This window comes from Chenopodium album, chromosome 7 (genome assembly GCF_948465745.1).
Source record: "Chenopodium album chromosome 7, dcCheAlbu1.1, whole genome shotgun sequence".
NCBI classification, from domain to species: domain Eukaryota; kingdom Viridiplantae; phylum Streptophyta; class Magnoliopsida; order Caryophyllales; family Amaranthaceae; genus Chenopodium; species Chenopodium album.
In genome coordinates this window covers 63,503,320-63,526,993 of record NC_137840.1, presented here as the reverse complement: position 1 = coordinate 63,526,993, position 23,674 = coordinate 63,503,320, and the positions used below count along the sequence as shown (strand labels likewise).

The 23,674-nt window shown below is 35.9% G+C and overlaps 2 protein-coding genes across 7 annotated transcripts in view; one reads left to right on the top strand and one right to left on the bottom strand.

Annotated features, from left to right (window-relative positions):
* Positions 1-23,607, top strand: part of LOC145638067 (wall-associated receptor kinase-like 8) — a 41,455-nt gene extending 17,848 nt beyond the window's left edge. Inside the window, exon 3 of the mRNA XM_081689031.1 lies at positions 22,185-23,607. Coding sequence (XP_081545157.1) covers positions 22,185-23,314 — 1,130 coding nt within the window. The 3' untranslated portion in view covers positions 23,315-23,607. The remainder of the gene's footprint in view (positions 1-22,184) is intronic.
* LOC145639153 (uncharacterized) lies at positions 9,065-19,998 on the bottom strand. Of its 6 annotated transcripts, XM_081690318.1 has the most exons (10): positions 19,861-19,998; positions 19,698-19,760; positions 19,547-19,610; positions 17,146-17,217; positions 17,025-17,059; positions 12,023-12,258; positions 11,801-11,924; positions 11,406-11,699; positions 11,204-11,320; positions 9,065-9,635 (listed from the first exon to the last, which is right to left on the bottom strand). In XM_081690318.1, the coding sequence occupies exons 6-9, from the start codon at positions 12,250-12,252 to the stop codon at positions 11,213-11,215; spliced, it is 756 nt and encodes a 251-aa protein (XP_081546444.1). In that variant the 5' UTR covers positions 12,253-12,258; positions 17,025-17,059; positions 17,146-17,217; positions 19,547-19,610; positions 19,698-19,760; positions 19,861-19,998; the 3' UTR covers positions 9,065-9,635; positions 11,204-11,212. The 6 variants fall into 6 exon arrangements, with proteins under 6 accessions (XP_081546444.1, XP_081546445.1, XP_081546442.1 ...); XM_081690319.1 differs by lacking the exon at positions 17,025-17,059; XM_081690316.1 differs by lacking the exons at positions 9,065-9,635; positions 11,204-11,320; positions 11,406-11,699; positions 11,801-11,924; positions 12,023-12,258 and adding exons at positions 12,389-13,212; positions 13,314-13,413; positions 13,519-13,839; positions 13,934-16,183.
* Positions 23,608-23,674: the final 67 nt, after the last annotated feature.

Here is a 23,674-nt window from a genome sequence, read left to right as displayed (position 1 = left end):
TAATGTGTAAGTGCTACATATTTTATGTAAATCAAATTCAAGTACAAAACGTGAATATGCCATTCATATAGTGAAAAAATGCATGTTTCCAAAGGGTCCTTATCACTCCAACCTAACCCATCCTTGAATGTCTACTCTCACTAGTGAATGTATGTCAACTTTCCAATTTTAAGGAAAATCCGGCAGCATTTCCCCCTAGTTCTCCAAGTACACGATGTAGATAATTAATTACCCACATATGTACCCAGAGAACATAGTGAGGAAATGTAAGCCGAGATGTTCCTTAAAATCGAAAAGAAAACATACATTCACCACCTAAGTGAGAGTACACATTCAAGAACAGTCCCAACCGGGGACTATTCAAGACTTTCTCCTAATGAGAAAGCCTTGAACGGGTATCTAGGCATATGATGATGCAATTCAAGTATTCTATATATTGTTGTATTTATTTGCAATTAAACAATACACAAGTTGCAATTTCATGAATAAACTTTTATTAAATGGATGAATAGAAAGAAATATAGCTAAGTAAAGTTTAGTAGTCATACCAATATAGCAAATACCCACTTGAGCTCAATATATATGTACGTAGTCCTCAAGCTAATTAAACTCTTGCTTCAATTCACATATGAATCTATATATTAAAAAAAACAAAAATTAGCAACGTCACTAATTCTCTAATATATTCACAAATCTCTAATGTATTCACAATTCTCTAATTTATTCACAACTAATTAAGTGGCAATATCACTATTTCTCTAATTTATGCACAATTCTCTAATTTAATCACAATTCTCTAAATTATTCACAAATCTATAATGTAATCACAGTTCTCTAATTTATTCACAATTTTCTAATTTATTCACAACTAATTAGAAGCAAGGTCACTAATATACACATTAAAACATACAAAAACTCGACTAAGGAACAAGGTAATGAAAAATTACTAATATATTCAATCGAGGATCAAGAGTCAAAGCATTCAATCACAATAATTTGACTAAGAAATCACCATCTGGAACAAAAAGAAAAGTGCATGGAGAAAAATAAACTCACTCTTTTTCACCAAGCTTCACTCTAGTTCCTCTGTATTCACAGTATCCCCTTCTTTGACAGCAACAGGAATATGATTCCCCGTCTTGTCACGAAGGCCAGATCCAACAGCAAGAACTTTGCCAGAATTCAGCTGAAATCGAATCCAAGCAACAAAATTCAGTAATAAATCCTTAAACTGATTCAATTATCAAAAACCAAACTCCCCAAAACAAGGCATCATAAACAAATTTCACAGCCAGCAATGTAGCACAAACATACAATTTTAATCCCAACAATGTAGCACAATTTTAATCTAAAACAAGATGAACCCATTAATTTTCTTTGCATTTCATATACAATCTAAGCACAATTTTAATCTAAAATAAGATGAACCCATTAACTTGAAAAGATGAACTTACCCTAAATTAGTTGGAGGTGGAAGAAGCTAAGGGGATGAGAGAATGAAAAGACCCTCGCTGGTGGAGGAGGCGGTGCGCGCTGGTGGAGGTGGAGGCGGTGCGCGCTGGTGGAGGTGGAGGCGGTGCGCGCTGCAGCTGTACTGTTGTTGTTTGTTTCGCACAGAGAAAGGCGGTGGAGGGCAGGGCAGGGCAGGGAGATTCACGGTGGTGGTTTAGGCACCTGAAAGCGCCGGTGAAGGTGGCGGCTGTGGTGGAGGGAAAAGTTGGAGGCACGACAACTCTGAGTGAGAACGAAAGAAGGGATGAACGAATGAAGGGAAGGAAAGAGAAAGAGAGGAAGAAAAGAGGAAAAGACGCGGTTTTTTTTTGTTTTGAATTTGGCACCGGTTCAAACCGGTGCCTTTTTTATTTTTGGCACCGGTTCAGGCTGAACCGGTGCCTTTTCTCTTTTGGTAAAAAGCCGCCCAATTCTAGACCGGTTTTGGGCACCGGTTTAGGCTGAACCGGTTCCATATGGGGGGTGCCTAATGCTTTTTTTCTACTAGTGTTAATTGTATCCTTTGAGAACCATAACTTGCACCTATCCAAATCCCACTCCCAATTCTCTTTTCAAAGGCTACCAAATTTCTCAGTTGTGTAAGTATACTCTGATCCTTCCATTCAGGTGTCATGCCATTTACCAAGAGATGGTGAATTTTTGCATAGCACCCATCACCTATGGACCACGCACACCCTTGTTTTAGAATCTGTAATCCCCACTTTATAACTTCATTCCATCCCCATGATCTGAACTATCTCTTCTATTTTCCCATGACTCTTCAAACAAAGTCTTCCTGTCAATTCCATACTTAGGACAAAAAACCTTATTGATCATCAGAGAGTCGATGTCATGTATGATGCGCCACCCTTGCTTTGGAAGAAGTGCTTGAATTAAAAACAAGCATCCATAATACCCAAACCCCCTTTCTCTTTAATTTGAGTTATGTGAGCCCATTTCTTCCAATAAACTCCTTTACCTATTTTGTTTCCAGCCACCAGAATTTAGCGACAATGCTATTGATTTTTTCATAATATTAATAGGACATTTGAAAACAAAGAGAACATAAGTTCCCAAACTTGAAAGATTTAACTTAATAAGAGTAAGCCTGCATCATGAGAAAGGAAAAGAGAGTTCCAAGCATTTAATCCTTCTTTCACCCTATCAACCAAAGATCCAAAAATCTGTTGTTTAGACGTGTCAAAGTCAGCTGGTATGCCTAAAAATATCCTAAACTTGCTGCTTCTTTTGATCCCTAGCATATTTCATGGATTCATTATAATCAAGGTTAGAGCTAAAAAGCAATACTGACTTGTTTTGATTAATAAGATGACCCGAGGCCTTGCTGTAGGTATCAAGAACTCCATTTACACTACTACAAAATCGGCCTAAGAGACCCGTTCAAATGAGCCAAAGAGATTGCTTTAGAGGCGGTCTCTAGCTAAGCGGTCTCTTTGGCAAAGAGACTGCTTGACTAGAAGTGGTCTCTAGAATGAGAAAACTTAGACCGCCTTTTGGAGATAAGCAGTCTCTTTTTTGTGAAAAATTGAGACTGCCTATTGAAGATAAGCAGTCTCCTTTTTGAGAAAATTGAAACCGATTATTTAACTTAACAGGTCTCTCGAATATCATTTAAATAAATAAAAAATAGCTTATTTATTACCACAAATAACTCTTGGTAAATATAACTCTTTTTTCTTTGTACAATATTAAATACGGAGTACAAAAATAATTCTTGAATGTCATATACCTCAAATATTACAAATATAATTGAAAATCCAATACACAAAAATAACATAAAAATCAAAAACTCTAATTGCGCTTTTAAAGATCTTTAATTACAATTTCTTCACTTCAAACTTGTAGAAATCTTTACCTGTAACCACAAATATATACACAACAGTAAAACAAAATAAAAGTTATTCTCTTGAAAAAAAAAATCAGAAACACTATACCAACATAATTAACTATAACAAAATCAAAAGAACAATGAAAAATACGAACACTTAACCAAAAATTAAAGCTAAAAAAAAGGAAAAAAACTAAAATATACAGAGTACGAAAAACAAAGATCTAAAAAGTTGAATCACAGCTAATGAAATACGGGATATAAACTATAAATTCGTTAAATGACAATCAAACAAAGTAAGAAAAATAGCAACGAAAATTTATAAAAATAATTTAAACCAATTTCAAAAGCGAGCTACAGAATGAATTGGCAGGAAAAACTAAAAAGATAAATTTTAAAAACGAAAATAATAATAAAAAAAAAACTAAAAAACGATATTGAAAATGAAAATGAAAATAAAAAAAAAAATACATCAACATATCAGATATGGCTCTCATAATGGAAGAATAAAACGAACAATATTATATAAAAAAAAAAAAAAACTGAACGAATAATAAACTAAACTAGATCTAACACTGCAAAAGATCTAAGGGGGAAAAAATGTCAAAACACATAAAAGTAAAAGGGAATAAAACCAAAAATATTGATTAAAAAAAACTTCAATACGAAATCGTTAAAACATCATGTTAAAATCTCATAATTTATTTTTGGCGAAAATAAGTTTAAAAAACATTAACAAGAACACTAAATGAAAAATCTATTATCATAACTAATTTAAAGAAGAGTACAAAACAAAAATTAAAAACAATAATAAGAAAATCAGATTTTTCATTGAATAATACGAAAAATTAAGGATCAACACTTTAAAACAGGGGGAAAAAATTACAAACTCACCTTGACATGCAGTGGATCTTGAAATTTTATCATGGCGGAGTGAAGTTCAGACCAATTCTTAAAATTGAGAAAAACATGAAGGAAATTAAAGGAGTGAGAGATTAAAGGAAATTAATGGAGTAAGAAAGAAAAGAGATTAAAGGAAAAGGGAGAGAGATGAGAGGCTAGAGTGATGAGAGGCAAAGCGGCGGATCATAGAGTAAGCAGAATGAGTGAGTAAATACTTTAAATTCAAGGGTTAGGGTTTTCAACTACCAAGAGCACTATTTTAAGAATTTTTAGGAGACCCGTCTTTTTAACTGACATGTCTTTCTAATTACTCAAATTTAAAATAAAAAAATTGAGAGACCTGTTATTTGAATGGACGGGTCTCTCTTTGCACCTTGAGACTGGTTACCTTAGATGACCGGTCTTTTTTATATTTCGAGAGACCTGTTATTTAAGATAACGAGTCTCTCCTTTAAGTGAGACCGGTTATGTAGTTAACGGGTCTCTTATTTTGGGTCTCTTTGAGCATTTTTGTAGTAGTGTTAAGGCCTGAATACTGCTATCCTTTCCTTGCAGAAAGAAGACCGAATCAGCCACAAAAAATAAGTGGCTAATTTTTGGGGTCCTTTAAGCCACCCTAATCCCAATGATGTTGCCTGTATCTTCTTCAATCCTAATTAACCCGGATAAGCCTTCCATACAAAGAATGAACAAATAACTAGACAGGGGTCCCCTTGACATAGGCCACATTCAGGAGCAAATTTTTCCTGTGTGGAGCCATTTATGATTATAAAAAAGGAAGTAGAGCTCACACAGTTCATAATTGTTCTTATCATCCAATCAGGCAAGCCAAATTTGTATAACATTTTCTCAAGGAAATCCCACTTAATTCTATCATAGGCTTTACTCATGTCCATTTATGATTTCAGTGCTAATTGCGCTGCCTCTATCACGTCATCTTGCATCCAACTCCAATTTTTTTGGTAGAAACCCACTGGTATCCAATCGAGCCCCGGATCTTTCCAAGGCTTCATAGCAAAGAGAGCATTTTTAATTTCTCTTCTCGTGTACAAATATGAGGGTAAATTTCTTTGATCCTCAATAAGCTTCTTGGTAATTCCCTTGATGCCCTGCTCAATCTCTGTATTTCTTGATGAGTTGGTGGCCATATATATCATTCCCCCTATAAATACCCTTGAAATAGGCTGCTGCAATTCCCTGCAATTTCATCCTCTTCAGTCACCCATTTTTCATTATCATCTTTGATTGCGTCTAGTTTGTTCCTCGATTTCCTTCCTTAAACAAAATTAAATAAATACCTTGAACAAGTATCTCCAGTATAATTCCATTTTAAGTTTGCCCTTTGTCTCCAATAGGGAGCCATGTTCCTTGAGTATTCTTCCAATTGCCCACTAATTCTTTTAAAATCCTCATATTTTCCTTCGTTCTCCAATAGCAATTGCGCTTCGAGAAGATCTTTCTCAAAATTTTCCCATTCCTCGTTACTTGTAGGTGTTACTTGTATTCCACTACTAGAAAATAGGGAAATTCCGATGGACCCGAAATTCCGTCGGAAATAGCGAAATTTCCGACGGATTTTTTTTCCGTCGGATATTATTTCTGACGAATTTAACAATTCTGTCGGAATAGATGTACTTTCTAACGGATTTTTCCGTCGTAATTTACAATTTCCGACGGATTTATAGTTCGTCAGAAATTTTTGACGGAATTTCCCGTCGGAATAGAATTTACAAAAAAAAAAAATTCACCAAACCCTAAACTTAAAACGCAGCCCCTCCCCCTCTTTCTCTCTATTTCCGCCTCACTTTCTCTTTCCTCTTAATTTCTCATTTTCTCCTTTCTCCTTCTCTCTACTCTTTCTCCTTCCCGTTCTCCTTCTCTTCCTTCTTTTCTTTTCCCTTCTCTTTCTCTTCTCCTTCCCGTTCTGTTCTCTTCTTCTTCTTCTTCTTTTCTTTTTCCCTTATCTTTCTCTTCTCCTTCCCTTTTCTTTCTCACCGACATGGCACTGCATAGTTCACGACATAAGGGTGTTTTTCTTTTTCAAATCTGTCGAGTTACGGTGGTTCTCTAGATATTAATGGTTATTATGGTTAAATTCGACCATGAAAACTCTAGATCTAGAGTTTTCATGGTCAAATGTGACCATATTTAACCAAATTCGAGACAACATTCAAAGCCAAATTCGTATTTAAAGGTATGTTTTCTTGTTTTTAATTTTATTTTTTATTTTCAATTTTTTGTGTTGTGGTTGTGATTTTAGGCGGTCCTGGTGGTAGATCTGGGTTATTGGGTGGGTTTAGGTTGGTTAAGGTCGTGGTGGTAGATTTTTGTTATTGGTTTAGGGTTAGGTTGGTTACGGTCGTGGTGGTGGGTTCGTTCGGGTTAGGTGGGTTGAATGAGTTAAGGTGGTGGTAGATCTGGGTTATTGGGTTAGGGTCGTGGTGGGTCTGGTTGGTGGGTTCGTTCGGGTTAGGTGGGTTAGGGTTGAATGGGTTAAGGTGGTGGTAGATCTGGGTTATTGGGTTAGGGTCGTGGTGGATCTGGTTGGTGGGTTCGTTTGGGTTAGGTGGGTTAGGGTTGAATGGGTTGAGGTGGTGGTAGATTTGGGTTATTGGGTTAAGGTCGTGGTGGGTCTGGTTGGTGGGTTCATTCTGGTTAGGTAGGTTAGGGTTGAATGGGTTAAGGTTGTGGTGGCGGCTTAGGGTCTGGTTGGTTTAGATGGTGTGGTGCATGGTGCTGTGGTGGCAGTAGGGGTTGGACGTGGTGGTGGCTTGTGGGGTGGCTGTGGAGGTTGGACGTGGTGGTGGGTGGTGGTGTGGGGTAGGGTTGGTTTTTTTTATCTTTTTTTGTAGAAGTTTCCGACGGATTTGTTTTCCATCGGAATTTTACGACGAACTTCCCCGGGCAAGAATTTGTCATCCGACGCATGATTTCCGTCGGAAAAGTGCTTTCGACGGAAATTCCTCGAAAAAGGCCCTTATTCTACAAAGGTTTTTCCGACGACAGTTTTCGACGGAATTCCATCGAAAACCCTAATTTCGACGAAAAATAGGGTGTTTCTAAGGGATTTTTTGCGTCGGCACTTTCCTAGTAGTGTTCTGAGTAACTTTTACAAGTAACTCCAAACCAAAACTCCATATACCAAACCAGTAACACCCTACAAGTAACCCCTGACCAAAACGAGTAACACCCATACAAGTAACCCCAGACAAAACAAGTAACACCCTACAAAAAACACCTGCCGCATACAAAAATTTGTATTGAACAAAATCAAAGATGTAAACTTTCACTACAAAAAAACCAATGAATTGCGACCGCCAGCACCGGTCGTAATTTTTGAGGAAAACGGTCGCTATTCACAATTGCGACCGTCACCGGTCGCAACTGCACGGTCGTAATTTTAAGGGTCGCAAAAAAAAAATTACGGCCACGTGGCGGTCGCAGATCAAATTGCGACTGTTTTTCGTATTTTCAACGACCGTTTTTTTAACTGACGTAATTTGTTAATTGCGACAGGCATAGTGGTCGCTATTTCTGGGAATTACGACCGCCTAAGACGGTCGCAAAAATCGGGTATCTACGACAGGCCCTGACGGTCGCAAAACCATGGGATCTGCGACATGCCCAGACGGTCGCAATTGCTAGTGGATTACGACTAGGGCTGTACACCGGTCCAAAACCGGACCGGACCTGACCCAGACCTGAATGGACCGGGACCTGAATCCTTGATTTTTAAGGACCGGAGACCGGACCTGAATCAACAGGTCCGGTTCCGGTCTAGACCTGGAAAATCAGGTCCGGTTCGGGTTTGGACCTGAATAGACCTGATTATTTTTTTTTATTTTTTTATTTTTTAAATAATATGAAAGTGATGACCTGTTTGGACCTATTTAGACCTGATTGGACCTGTTTAGACCTATTATGGACCTGTTTGGACCTATTTATGGACCTATTTAGGCTTATTAAATAAAAAAAAGTAATTTTACCGGTTTCAGGTCCGGACCTGAAATTTCCGGGTTTTACCCGGACCGGACCTGAAACCCGGAATCCTTGAATTTCAAGGACCGGGACCGGACCTGAATCTACAGGTCCGGATCAGGTCCGGTCCCAACAGGTCCGGTTGAGGTCGGTTTTCAGGTCCGGGCCAGTTTTAGTACACCCCTAATTACGACCACCTAAGACGGTCGCAATTTGCTGTGGTCTGCGACAGGCCCTGACGATCGCAAAACCATGGGATCTGCGACATGCAAAGACGGTCGCAATTGCTAGTGGATTACGACCGCCTAAGACGGTCGGAATTTGCTGTGGTCTGCGACATGCCTTGACGGTCGCAAAACCATGGGATCTGCGACAGGTTAGACAGACGGTCGCAATTCCTTATAGAATTACAATTTATTATTATTATGCAATTTTCAAATAATTACAATTTGCATTATCGATGCCATCCTAACCTGAACCTATAACCTATTATCATGTGATTTAATTTCAAAATTAATATAAAATAAAAATAAAATACATAATCCATATAGATAATAACATTAATAATTAAAAAGTCCAACTTCGAACAATATATACAATTATAATGTTCAAGTTAATAGTAACAGTAATTAGTTAGTAATAGTTTTATAAGCTTAAATTTAAAACTAAGTTAGGTCTACATGAATAAGTAATGGCCTATGTTCCTTCAAAAAATAGATAAGGCCAACATGTAACAATATAATACCAATTTCAGGCCTATATTCCCCAAAAAAATAACGAAATGGCCTATATCCCCCCCCCGCCCCCAAAAAAAAAAAAAAAAAAAAAAAAAAAAAAAAAAAAAACCTAAGGCCTATATTCCCAAAAAAAACCTAAGGCCTATATTCCCCCCAAAAAAATACTAAGGCCTATATCAACAATAATAATGTAAGAGCTTTATGAACAAAAACTACGACACCGGAGTTTGGTGACCAAGCCCACCACCACTCATGTTCGGGTCATCTTCCCTACGAAACTGAAATAGAGGACCACCTGAACAGTTAGAGAACAAGTTCTGCAACATTGTCTCCATCATTCGCTTACTCTCAATTGCTGCCTCCTCCCGCTCCTTCTTCAATGCCTCTTGCAATTGCGTTGCAAACTGTGCCTCCATCTGTGCCTGCATTTGCACTTTTGCCTCTTCTATTCCCTCGGCAACCTCGGCTTGCACACGTTCCTCCAACTGTGAAGCTATAGAAGGATTGTACGATTGCGAGCCTTTCTCGGAATAGGGGGTGTAAAACAAAATTAGCACTTGCACCTAGGCCCTTCACTACACCCTTTTTCCTACCACCAACGACCTCCCAGTATAGCTGGTTAAGGTCCGGTTCTGACCCTTCTTGAGTGGAAGACTCGTCAAGCTTCTTTTGGTAGGCTTTTTTAAATCAAACAAAACAAATTATGCATATTAAACATGTTTATAGGTTCAAATTGCAAAAATTTACACATTTTCATGCATATTCAAGGCTATAGGTTCATGAGTAGGCTAAAATGGCACAAATGACCTTCTAACATACTCATTTTCTTTGTTTTTGCTATATTCTAAGAATTTTTCAATCAAAAAACTCATCTTTAGCATATTAAACATGTTTATAGGTTCAAATTGCAAAAACTTACATATTTTCATGCATATTCATGGCTATAGGTTCATGAGTAGGCTAAAATGGCACAAATGACCTTTTAACTTACCCATTTTCTTTGTTTTTGCTACATTCTAAGAATTTATCAATCAAACAACTCATATTTAGCATATTAAACATGTTTATAGGTTCAAATTGCAAAAACTTACACATTTTCATGCATATTCAAGGCTATAGGTTCATGAGTAGGCTAAAATGGTACAAATGACCTTCTAACTTACCTATTTTCTTCGTTTTTGCTATATTCTAAGAATTTATCAATCAAACAACTCATATTTAGCATATTAAACATGTTTATAGGTTCAAATTGCAAAAACGTACACATTTTCATGCATATTCAAGGCTATAGGTTCATGAGTAGGCTAAAATGGCACAAATGACCTTCTAACTTACCCATTTTCTTTGTTTTTGCTACATTCTAAGAGTTTATCTATCAAACAACTCATATTTAGTATATTAAACATGTTTATAGGTTCAAATTGCAAAAACTTACACATTTTCATGCATATTCAAGGCTATAGGTTCATGAGTAGGCTAAAATGGCACAAATGACCTTCTAACTTACCCATTTTCTTTGTTTTTGCTACATTCTAAGAGTTTATCAATCAAACAACTCATATTTAGCATATTAAACATGTTTATAGGTTTAAATTGCAAAAACTTACACATTTTCATGCATATTCAAGTCTATAGGTTCATGAGTAGGCTAAAATGGCACAAATGACCTTCTAACTTATCCATTTTCTTTGTTTTTGCTGCATTCTAAGAATTTATCAATCAAACAACTCATATTTAGCATATTAAACATGTTTATAGGTTCAAATTGCAAAAACTTACATATTTTCATGCATATTCATGGCTATAGGTTCATGACTAGGCTAAAATGGCATAAATGACCTTCTAACTTACCCATTTTCTTTGTTTTTGCTATATTCTAAGATTTTATTAATCAAACAACTCATATTTAGCATATTAAACATGTTCATAGGTTCAAATTGCTTAATCATAGACATTTTCATGCATATTCATGGCTATAGGTTCATTTGTTGCCTTAAATGGCATAAATGACCTTCTAACTTACCCATTTTCTTTGTTTTTGCTATATTCTAAGATTTTATCAATCAAACAACTCATATTTAGCATATTAAACATCTTCATAGGTTCAAATTGATTAATCATAGACATTTTCAAGCATTTACAAGGTTATAGGTTCCTCAAATTTCAAATCACAAGTATAAGTGCCTATGTTTTGCATGCTTCCTTAAAAAATAATTTCATTAGTTTCCAAAGTTAGATGTGTTACCGAGATTTTTTATGCCCTCTTGTTAGCCGCAACTTTTCCTTTTCCTGGAACTTCCTTGAAATGTGTCTTTAGGAACACCTCTGGAGCAGTTGGAAGCTCTCCACCGGCTTTCTGAGCCTGCACAAATCAAATAACTCCATAAATGCTTAGTGTATGTAACTACTAAAACATATCAATATTATTATATACCATTAAGTATTACCATTTTCTTTGCATGCTTTGATGCAGAGATAGAACCTTGGAAGTGTGACGACTCAATTGGATTAGACAGGGAGCCGCCCCTCCTGTTCTTCTTTGCTTTCTCTGACCTCTCCAGAAATACCAGATCCTTTCTTTTCGCCATAATTCGCTCAAACATAGACTTTCCCATCCATTTGGGAACTGACTTGTTTCTGACCAAAGCATTGTATGTAATCTCTTTCAGCCTCTTATGTGCCTTCTTTTCATACTCATTCTTCACGAGGGCATCAAGATCAGCATTCCAAAGGTATTGTTTCTGCAAACAAGAAAAATAAAATGTATGATAATTTATTGTAATAAGTAACCAAAAAACAACAAAGTTAGATGAGTAAACTAAACTTGGGGGTTTTATAATACCGTAAACGAGTTCCACCAGTGGGTCTTAGTATCCTTGTCAACCATTTCATAGTTAAGCCATGGTTCGCGCCAATGTGCTTGAAAAATATTTGTAATGGAGGTGCTCACGGTGTTATCATCGAACCTTTGTACCAATAAGCAAACAAATGAAGTCATTACATAAAAATCTAACCAAGATTGTTCAAGTTGGAATGCAAATTAAGATAACCATGAGTAACTTACCATAACCCCGTCGGGTGCAAAGTCCTTCTCGCAACGGGGGTAGGAACCTCACCCATGGGAGAGTTTCCGTCTTGCGTCTCAGGAACCTGAGTAGATGTCCCAGAACCACCTACACCTGGCTCAGGGGATGGGGTAACTTCCTGAGAAGTTTCCGTATTTGCATGGCCTTTCGACGGAAACAATTCTCTCGGGGTGGCATGTCCCAGCTTCCGACGATCACCACCGGCCATGACAACCTACAATAAGAAAAACATTATGAACATCGGTAAAAATCATATAGCCATGTTATATCACGATCTATAAGGTACTGTCACACATAACCTTGACTTTGCAAAATATAAATAATAACATATTTACAAAAGTAGATCACATTGAAACTAGGATGGTCTTTTAAAATAAATTGAAATCCATTAAGATTACATAATTAAAAATTCAAAACAAGGTTACAATCAATCTCCTAAATCTCAGTTGAATCGTCCTCCCCATCAGCACTAAGATCATCATCGGTATCGTCATCCCATAATCCGTCATCCTCATCCTCGTCCTCACTATCAATAGATTCGAAACAGGACTCGTCTGGAGGGGCATCGGGCAACACTTCATTTTCAGTATCCGAATCTCCAAAACCTTCTTCATCACCTTCATAGTCCGGAATGTCATCCGGAGCACAAAGAGTTGGAATGTCAGCACTGGTTTCTTGTAGAAAGTCTTCGTCAACTGGTGCATCAACAACAGACCTCGCCTTTGTCTTGAACACAGCCCACCATTGACCCTTATCTCTTTTCAGACTTGAGTAAGGTGCATAGTAGACTTGGTTTTCTTGGTAAGAAAGCACAAATGGATCGTACTTGGGGTATTTTTTGGTATGATTGACTTCTACAAGCTTGTACTGATCAATGTTCATACCCCTAGTGGAATCCATCCAACTGCACTTGAAAAGAACAGTCTTATAAGTCCATAGGGCACCAGTGAACTCCAAACTCAATGATATCCTCTAGAAAACCAAAATAATCACCACCATCTTCATTGGATACGCTTACTCCATAATTCATTGTTGACTTATGTTTTCCATGGCCATAAGTTTGGAATTTGTATCCATTCACATAGAATTGGCTCCAAGTACGCACTCGCTTAGATGGGCCCATAGCCAAAGCAAACAATATTTCATCATTTGGCTTTTCTTGAATCACCTACTCATATGGCATAATTATATAAATAAATTGATATTAGTCGTGAAGTTATAGAAACAAAGTAAGAAAATGTCTTGATGTCAAATGCGTATCATACTCACTTTCAACCTAAACCACTCGAGGAATTCAGCTTCATGTTTAATCCACACATCTTCTTTGCGAATAGTGGGTTGCATTTGAACAATGTGGTCCTCAAACCCCCTTCCATATAACCAGAGAAAGAGTATTGATGAAGGTGGTCGACATTGGATACGATGTAAAATTTAATGAAATCTTAGTGACTGTGATAATTTACAAATTTAATACCTCTCATATGGTTCCAGAATAACGCTATTTCCCAACACATATAAATGAGCACGTTGTAGTTCTTTTTCATCCAAATAGCAACGAACTACACCAGTAGAAGCATGTCCATAATCAACCCTAAACAGTTCTGGAACACTATCATCCAAAGTGCTTTCAACATCATCATGAACATTTCGACATAAGTCCCGTGTTTTGGTATCCACTCCTTGTTGGAAGTAGTTAGAGAAAAAGTACCCTATCTCTTCGGTTAGATAAGCATTGCATATTGAACCTTCCACACGAGCCTTATTGCCAATTTTACGTTTCAAATGATTAAGGAACCTATAATAAAAAATATTGAATAAGTTATATGTTATGCAAACAAGTATAGGTGTATAAACGAAAATGGCAGCTATGAGTTTGTAGGAGCTTAAACCTCTCAAACGGATACATCCAACGATATTGGACAGGACCACATAACCTAGCTTCATAAGGCAAGTGAACTGGTAAGTGTTCCATAGAGTTGAAGAACGCTGGTGGAAATATCTTCTCGAGCTTACAAAGAATTTCTCCAATGTTATGTTCCAATCTTTCCATATCACTCAATTTGATGGTGGAACAACAAAGATCACGGAAGAAAAGACTAATCTCAGTAATAGCTTTCCAAACATGGACCGGGAGCAATTCCTTCAAAGCAACTGGCAACAATCTCTCCATGAAGACATGACAGTCGTGGCTCTTTAAACCATGAAGCTTACATGATTGTAAATCTACACATCTACTCAAATTAGAAGCATAACCATCAGGAAATTTCAAGTTCCTTACCAACTCGCATAACACTTTCTTTTGAGCCTTGTCGAGTGCGAATGGGGCTTTCGGCAAAGTGTCTTTGCCTCTCGCATCCTCCGTCACATGTAGTTGTGGTCATTTGCAATATTTGGCAATGTCATTTCTAGATGCTATTGTGTCTGAAGTATGTTTTTTCACATCCATCACAGTGTGAATTAGTTGGTCAAAGAAATTCTTTTCAATATGCATCACATCGAGGTTGTGGCGGAGGAGAAGAGTCTTCCAGTACGGTAGCTCCCAAAGAACGCTTTGCTTAAACCAACCTAGTTTCTTCTTTTTCAAGCTTGCAAGTGCTTCTGGTCCATCTGTTACCTTAGCAAAGTGTTGAACTTGTTGCCATAGCTCATCGCCGGACATTATGTGAGGTGGTGTCCCCTTTTCAACCTTGTTCTTACAAAAAGCAATTTTGTTGTTTCGAAAAGGATGTTCAGGAGGAAGAAATTGTCGATGACAATCAAACGAAGACATTTTACCACCATGTTCAAGCCAAAAAGCTTTTGATTTGTCCAAGAAATATGGACATGCTTTTTTACCAGCTGTTTCCCATTCAGGAGGCATACCATAGGCTGGGAAATCAGTTATAGTCCACAAGATTGCTGCACGCAAATTGAAGTTTTTTCTTTGCGAGATGTCGTAAGTTGTTGCACCAACATCCCACAGTTTTTTCAGTTCTTCAATTAACGGTTTCATATACACATCCAAGGTCCCCTTAGGATTTTTAGGACCTGGAACGAGAAAAGAAAGGAACATAAATGGTTTTTTCATGCACATCGATGGAGGCAAGTTATAAGGGGTCAGAATGACTGGCCAACATGAATACTGACCACCAAACTTGCCATTAGGAGCAAACCCATCGGTACACATACCAAGTCTCACATTTCTAGGTTCAGATGCGAAATCGTGGAAGGATCTATCCAAGTGCTTCCAAGCTTCACTATCACTAGTATGCGCCATTGTGCCTTGGACTCTTGGATTTTTGGAATGCTAAGTCATTTCCTCCGCAACGTTCTTTGTTGCAAACAACCGTTGTAGCCTTTGAGTGATTGGAAAATAGATGAGTTCTTTTAATTGAACGAATGACCCCTTTGAAGTCCTCTTGTATCTATCCCTTTCGCACACTCTACACTTATCCAACTCAGCATCAGCTTTCCAAAATAACATACCACCCTTTGGGCGTGCATGGATCTTCTTGTGCTGAAGCTCAAGTATGTTAAGAATCTTCTTTGTATCATAGAATGTTTTCCCCATCTTATTATTGTCGAGAATCGCTTCGTTCAGTAATGAAGCAAACCCATCAACGCATCTATGGGGCAAATTGTATTCCAACTTCAAAGATACAATTCGAGATGCCATTTCTAGAACAGACATGGAGCTACCTTCGTATAGTGGTTGCTTGGCAGCCTTTAAAAGCTCTTGAAATGCTTTTGCTTGAGCATTTGGCTCTTCGTCTAAACCACTAGTATTATCGTCACCTGGTGGTTCATGATTACTCCCAAGAGCATCGAGAACCATTTCACGGTAAGTATTTGGTTGCTCTACACTTGATGTAGGGAACCCTTCACCATGAGAAACACAATCATAGTAATCAGGTATAAACCCCTTTTTGTACAAATGGAGTTTTACTGTGTTGGCATCATGAAGACGTCTATTCTTACATAACAGACAAGGGCATCTTACTTCATCTATGCCCCGGCTCTCAGGATGAGCTTCACAAAACCGTATGAATTGTTCAACACCATCCACAAACTCTGGCCTAAGTTTACGAGCATTACCGCCATCGTATCTATCGTACATCCACCAACGCTCTTTCCTTTTCATGGTGACAAGTTCTACAACACTATGAAAAACAAATCACATTAATCATTCACACTGAACTTGTATTCATTACAATACTGGCATATGATACAATTAGAATCGGAATGATATCCAAAGGTCCTTATCATGACTTGAACATGAAAGCTGATTTCACATTCTTTATTAAGAGATTTAAACATATGTTATGTCACATGCTTCTAACTTGATAAATAATTATAATTTTTATAACATTTTTTCTAAGATACTTATTATTTATAATTTACAATATTGATTAAATTATTTATAACTTACACTAAAAAATTATAATTATACCATTTCAAAATAAATTGATGTAACATTAATAAAATAATAGAAGCAACATGATTTGTATACTTAACATAGATGGGAGTTTGATAACAAAAATCAAAATATAAAAATATTAAAAAAAAAAAAAAAACAACAACATGTAACCCTTCATGAAAAAACAAAATAATTTACAAAATACTTTATAGAACCATAATACAAATTATTGTTCAAAAGATTATAATAACCCCTTAAACATACATATTTCTAATAAAGTCATTGTAATTCAATAAGAATCATTTATTTTTAAAACGAAAACTAAAAATATCCAACACATGAGTTCACACCATCCAACAGTCCTGCATTGGACATAAAGCAAAATAAATTTCTATTCCGACCAAAACACATCCAAGTTCTAGCCTACGCATAATAAAGCGTAAAAAATCCAACAATGAACCAAGCTATCAATACCAAACTAAAATTTTCCAACACATGGGATCACAACTCCATAACAACTAACATAAATATGAATCATATTGCACAAGTAAAAGAAGTAGATAAATAATGGAAGAAAAACACACAGCGGAGGAGTTGACAGGCGGCGACGAAGGTGTTCCTGGTATATAGTGGTGTTACACTTTTAGGCAGGGATTTTATAAAAAATTTTAAAATGAAAAAAATAAACAACTACAGCCGACTTACCTAGTGGGGGCGATGGAAAAAGACAGCAAAAGGAGGAAGGTCAGGCAGAAGCAGAATCTGGCGACGATGGAGCTGCAAAAGGGGTTAATTTGCGACTCACAATTAGCTATTTCACATTAAATAACGAAATTAAAAAAAAATTAAAAAAAAAAATCAACCAAAAGGTCAAGACTGAGAACATAGCTTTAATCAAAAGTTCAAGAGTTAAATTTCACCAACTTTTGTGCAACGAGTGTATTTTATACAATAGAATTAATGGTTTAATTTTTAATTTAAGTCGATCTACAGTTACTAGCATGTGTATATTATACACCTGTTGTATAAGATTTATCGTTATTGCTAGTTGTATTTTGCTGTTTGTTGTCTTTGAAAAGGAGAAACTTTATTGCACAAATATCTTCAGGTTAGTCTGGTAAGTAATACGGAGTACGTTGACAGTTGGCAACATAAAAGCTATGATCACATTTCCAAATCAAGAAATAACAGGCAACAATCTAGTAGAGTGCTTGACTTTGGCAACATAAAAGTATCAAATCACAACTAGAAATCTTCTTTTGAACAGGTACACCCTCAAATAATCTATAGGCTCACTCCATTTAATTGTAGCACCATATAGGCAAAGGAACTAAACTCCATTGTTTAGTAAACCATTTATATTTTAACCCCCCAAAACATCTATAGTTTTGCCCAATTGAAATCAAGACCCATAAAACAAAAAAGGCAAAGGTAGTAAAACATCTCATCTTGCAATCTTTACTCAAAAAGCTAAAATACTCCAAAGCAGTCACCAACAATGGACAAAGACATGCAATCAAAGATTAGAAAACTTCTTAAATATGAACAATGGCATTAGGACACACACTTAATCCCAACTAAAATGCTCAACACATTTGTTAGGTCCATGAATAATTGAATAAATTCCAAACAAAAATTAAATCGCTTAGTAATCAATTAAACCTATAATGCTCAACACACTTGACGATAAGTTTTAAACCTCATAAAATGATAAAAGGCAAACCTCTTTAATGATCAATTCCATAAGAGAATCAATACTTAATTCCATAAGCTAGATCAGCCAACCAGGCTACCACAAGAAGACACACATGTTAACTCATACTCAAGCCTCTTTAATAAGTCGCATTATGATATCAAATTTGTATAGGTTCCAGTTCTAATAAGCATGTAGATGGCATAACATGTTAATATATGTGGGTTAAAGCTATAACCATAAATTAACAAGACAAGATTACAATACCATTCAGACTCTCAACAACCAAGGTAATGTTCAATCTGACCAAGCTATCAGTTTCATCTCATCCTGCATTGACAATTTGACATCATGCCTCAAGCTTTTATGCTAAGGGACCCAAAAATCTTGTGTACAGTAGTAATACATGCGGCATTTCCAATTGTATAAAACTCTTGGAAACATATACCCAGCAAACCCATCTTCTCCCACTACCTCAATCTCCCAAGAACTTCTCCTCCCCCTTATTTGGGAAGAAGAGAGGAGATCAAAGAATCACTCTTGAAATCACCCACCCCAACCATCACGAAACCACCAATCTAACACTGAAAATCCACACTACCCACCCCAAAAATCACCTCACCAAGGCACATGCCAATATGCCATACACCCTCTTCAAAACCCCAACTGACCCACCCATAAAATAATACAAAGTATCTATGAGTGAAAAATGGGGAGATGGTGGTAGACCGGCCAATGACCTCGTAATTATGGTTTAGGCTTTTCAATTGAAACTACTTCGTTTCTGGAGGAATTACACTTCACAGCCAGTATCTTCAGCTTCTACAGTTTAACATTTAACACGACTTATGTTATTTAACTTAAAAACCATAAACAATTAGATTATATTTTCAATCAAAAATACATTATGATGAAAGGGTAAAGCTCATTAAACATGTACCCAAATACACCCATGATGCTATAGTTAACAATACAAATCAAGTCTAAACTTAATACACCAGTTGAGTTTAGCTACAAGCTTTTATTTTTAGCCAAAACTCATTCAATTCATTCATCATAATAACGCAAGAAATTAAAATTCATCATAGCCTACACCCTCATCCTTAAGTACAAAATTAAAATTCAAGATAATTAGAAGTATTGCCTAATTGCCTCTATCAACAAACACCATAATACCACAAGATAAGAACATCCAATGAAAATATTACTCCACCAATCCATCCAAAACTAAATAAACAACCAAAAAAATATTACTCCACCAATCCATCAAAAACTAAATAAACAATCAATTAAACTTATCGTCAAATGCACAAAGCATTTGCAGCAATAAAGAAACCAGAGGATAACAATTAAAAATAGCAACAAGAGAATAAACAGAAATTCAAAAAAAAAAAAAAAACTTGCATGAATTACCTGGTGTACGGTGGACAACTAACGGAGGAGGCGAAGAGAGAAGAGGACACCGGCAACGGTAGGCCTGCGAAGGAGAAGTTTTTTACCCAAATTTTAGGGTTTTCGCTCAAATAAACTGAAATTCAAAAAAAAAAAATTAACATCCACTTACCTGAGTACCGCCGTCGGAATACAAAGGAGAGAAGAGCAGGAGGGGAATCCGGCGACGGTGGGCCTGCGTGGTGTTGATTTGCGACCCTAAGTTAGGGTTTTCGCACAAAATAACGGCCTTAATAAAATTAAAAAAAAAAAAAAACAAAATTAAAACAACATACCTGTGTAGCATCGATGGCCGGAGTGAGGTTGCCGGTGGGAACAACAGCGGAGCAGCGACCGCTTCACTTCGCTGTTTGTGGTTCACCCTCTTCCCCCATCTTCTTCTCTGTTCTTATTTCCCTTTCCCATGTTTTAACAAAAGCAAATCGATTTGTTTTAAAAACTGTTACGACCGGTTCTACGACTGTTAGATCGGCCGTAATTATTTAAAAAAAAATAAATTCATATAATTGTAACGACCGTTATAACGGCCGCAATAATAAAAATAAACGGTCGCAATTAATGAAAATTACGACATGCTATAAAACGGTCGTAATTAATATAAATTGCGACCGTTTTTAAGATGGTCGCAATAAAACAGTCGCAATATTCCCGAATTTTAGTAGTGTTTCTCTCTACTTTGTTTACTACTTCGTACCTTATATTAAGGTTGCAGTACAAAGTGAAAGGGAAGATGTAGAAATTGAAAAATAATACTCCCTTCGTCTCCAAAACTTCGAGCCTTTTGGATTGATTTCGCGGTTATTAAGAAACTCAAATAAAAAGAATTAAAAACATATTGGAAAGATTAATTTACATAAGGTTTGTAAAAAAGTAGAGAGATAAAGTATTAAAAATACGTGAAAAAATAAAATTTTATATGGGAAAGCTAATTTTGCACAAATATTGTTGTAAATTGGTGGGTATTTTAATGCAAATAGGTTGATCATTTTGGGATGGAGATAGTAATAAAAAAAATACTAGTACAAGTTGAACTTTGAGATTAACATTTATTGAGGAAAAAGAAAAATAATTAAAAAAAAAAAATGAATTTCATAAAATGTTGTTGTTAAGTGTTAACCGAGAAAATAATACACGCACAATTTTAATGTGGAAAAATGTTGAACTACTTACCTAAAAATCTATATTATTACTCCCAACATTCATAAATAATTGACACATTTGAGTTTAATTCTCAATTTTGACCATGTTTTATTGCTATTTTATAAAAATAGAATATTACTAAATGCTTGATATTTCTATAATATACCTGATTTTTACTATTCTGATCTAATCTGAATTTATTTGAACTTATTAGGCCTTATAAAATTTATTTTAGTTATAATTTAAACTTAGGACATGTTCACATTTATTGAACTGAGTTGAAATGAACTGAACTGAACTGAACTGAACTGATTGGAACTGAACTGAAATGAACTGGTTGAAGCTAAACTGAACTGAACTGAAATTAAGCTGAAGTGAACATGCCCTTAATCAACCCTTATCAGAACTTATTTTTTCTAAATTGAATTTATTGGAATAAACAATTAAGGTGAACAAAACAGATTCCATTCTTATAACAACTTATTACTCACTCCGTTTTTAAATACTTGCTCAATTTCTCTTGGACACGTATGCCGATGCTAATCTTTGATCACTAATATCTTTAATTATCAATAAGTATAAATTCTAACAATTGAAAATTAATAATCTATTCATTGAGATGATTCCATCAAGTACCCTCAAGACTATATTTTTTATTATGTATAAATCACAAATATTAGTCAAAGTAAGACAACTGAATAGTGCAAAAAATTAAAATAAAGCAAGTATTTAAAAACGGAAGGAACATTTAATGTTATAAACTTCCTCCGTTTCTTTTTAGTTGACACATTTCTTTAATCACGTTTGTTAATGCACAAATTAAATCGTTAATATCTTTAAAACTACCGATAAGCAAAAAAATATAAAAAGTTGATATTTTGAAAATATACATTGTGATTAATCTAACAAGATCTCACTTGACTATATTTTTCCTTATATATAAATCATCAAATGGAAGTGTGTGAATAGTGCAAAAGTCAAAACGTGTCAACTAATAAAAATAAAGGTAGTATATAGCAAGAAAAAAAAAAATGGTTACTTAAGGGTGTCAATTATTCAAGAATGGAGGAAGTATATGAAACATACGAGGATACAAGAAAGAAGAGCAAAAGTTATTAATAGTGGATTAAAAAGTAACAGCTCTCAATATTAAAAAGTAAACTTGATCACAAAGGAGTAATGCAAAAGAGAATAGTGGATATAGTGAGATTGTGTGTAGGAGGAATTTTATTTTCATACGGATCATGAATCTTACTCTGCAATAGCACAAAATAAATTTCCTCTCAAAAACTGCATTTTCAAAAATAAATCTGAACGACAGTAGGAGTAACCTAAAAAACACCAGTTCAAACACTATATGAACTTTGAATCAATACTTCAACATATATTGTCTCTAAATAAGTGGTTGTTTTGGCAATTAGTTATATGAGTCATCACACTACGACTTTGAAAATTGCAGTTGTAGGTTCAATTATATTGACGTGCTACATTATTGACCAATGTTGGTGGTGCAAAACAAGAAAAAGAAGAAAGGAAACAAAGCTTAGAAAGAAATACTTCAAAGGAAGATTAGAAGAACAAAGGTTAAACCAAGAAGAAGTTGAGAAAACTAAACTTTTCACGAAAAATGAATTAAAGAAAGCAACAGATAACTTCAACGAAAACCGCGTAATTGGTAAGGGTGGACAAGGTACGGTGTACAAAGGAATGCTAAGTGACGGGAAACTTGTTGCTGTTAAAAGATCAAGCTCATTGCGTGATAACCAATGGAGAGAGTTCATAAATGAGGTAATTATTCTTTCACAAGTCAACCATAGAAATGTGGTAAAGTTGCTTGGATGTTGCTTGGAAACTAAAATTTTACATTTAGTTTACGAGTTCATCCCCAATGGCACTCTTTTGGAATTCCTTCATAGTCCTAACCAAGAGTTTCGTGTAACATGGGAAATTCGACTAAGAATTGCATCTGAAGTTGCCCGGGCTATTGCTTATCTTCACTCATCGTCTTCAACTCCTATCTATCACAGAGACATTAAACCATGTAATATAATGTTGGATTACAATTACACAGCCAAAGTTTGTGATTTTGGACTTTCAAGATCTATAAGTTTGGATCAAACTCACTTATCATCAAATGGTGTAGGAGGGACACTTGGCTATCTTGATCCACAATACTTTCGTTCAAGGCAGTTCACCGAAAAGAGTGATGTTTTTAGTTTCGGAGTGGTTTTGTTTGAAATTTTAACAGGACGAAAAGCTGTTCGTCTGTTTTCAGACAACCATGCAGAGAATTTGGCAATGCAATTTGCAGAAACAGAGGAATCTGCTTCATATAAGATGCTGGATCCTATAATCTTAGAAAGTAGCAATATGACTGAAGACATAATGGTAGTTGTAAGTCTTGCAAAGCATTGTCTACACCCCGAAAGAGCTTTAAGGCCAACAATGATGCAAGTCGCCTTGAAATTAGCGTGTTTGAGCAAAAAGGTACATGCTAATGTTGCTACTCCATCAGAAGGAAACACATCAAATCTAAGCCAAGAGTTTTTTTCTACAAAAACCCACTTAGATGAATCATGCTCCTCTTGATGGCTAAAGGCGTGGAACTTATGATTTGTTATTGTTTTTTATGGGTGTGTATGTGCCTGCAATAGTTCTTTCTAGTATCATCTTGTGTTGCAAATTAAGTGAGATCTATGCTTTGTTAAAAATTTTAGAAGCGTAAATGGTTACTGAACCTATCAACTCAATTAATATCATCATCATGTTGGATTTTGTTTCTAGCTCTTAGCTCTATCAGGGTGTACGACGTACTGTAATAATATTGTAATTTCATTTACGATGTGGAGCTATTCTCTGGGATCATTGAGTTGGAGATACCCCCTTAGACGACCCATGAGCCTTTGAATTCATTTACGATGCTTTGTAATTTGCTCTTTAATGTGTCTG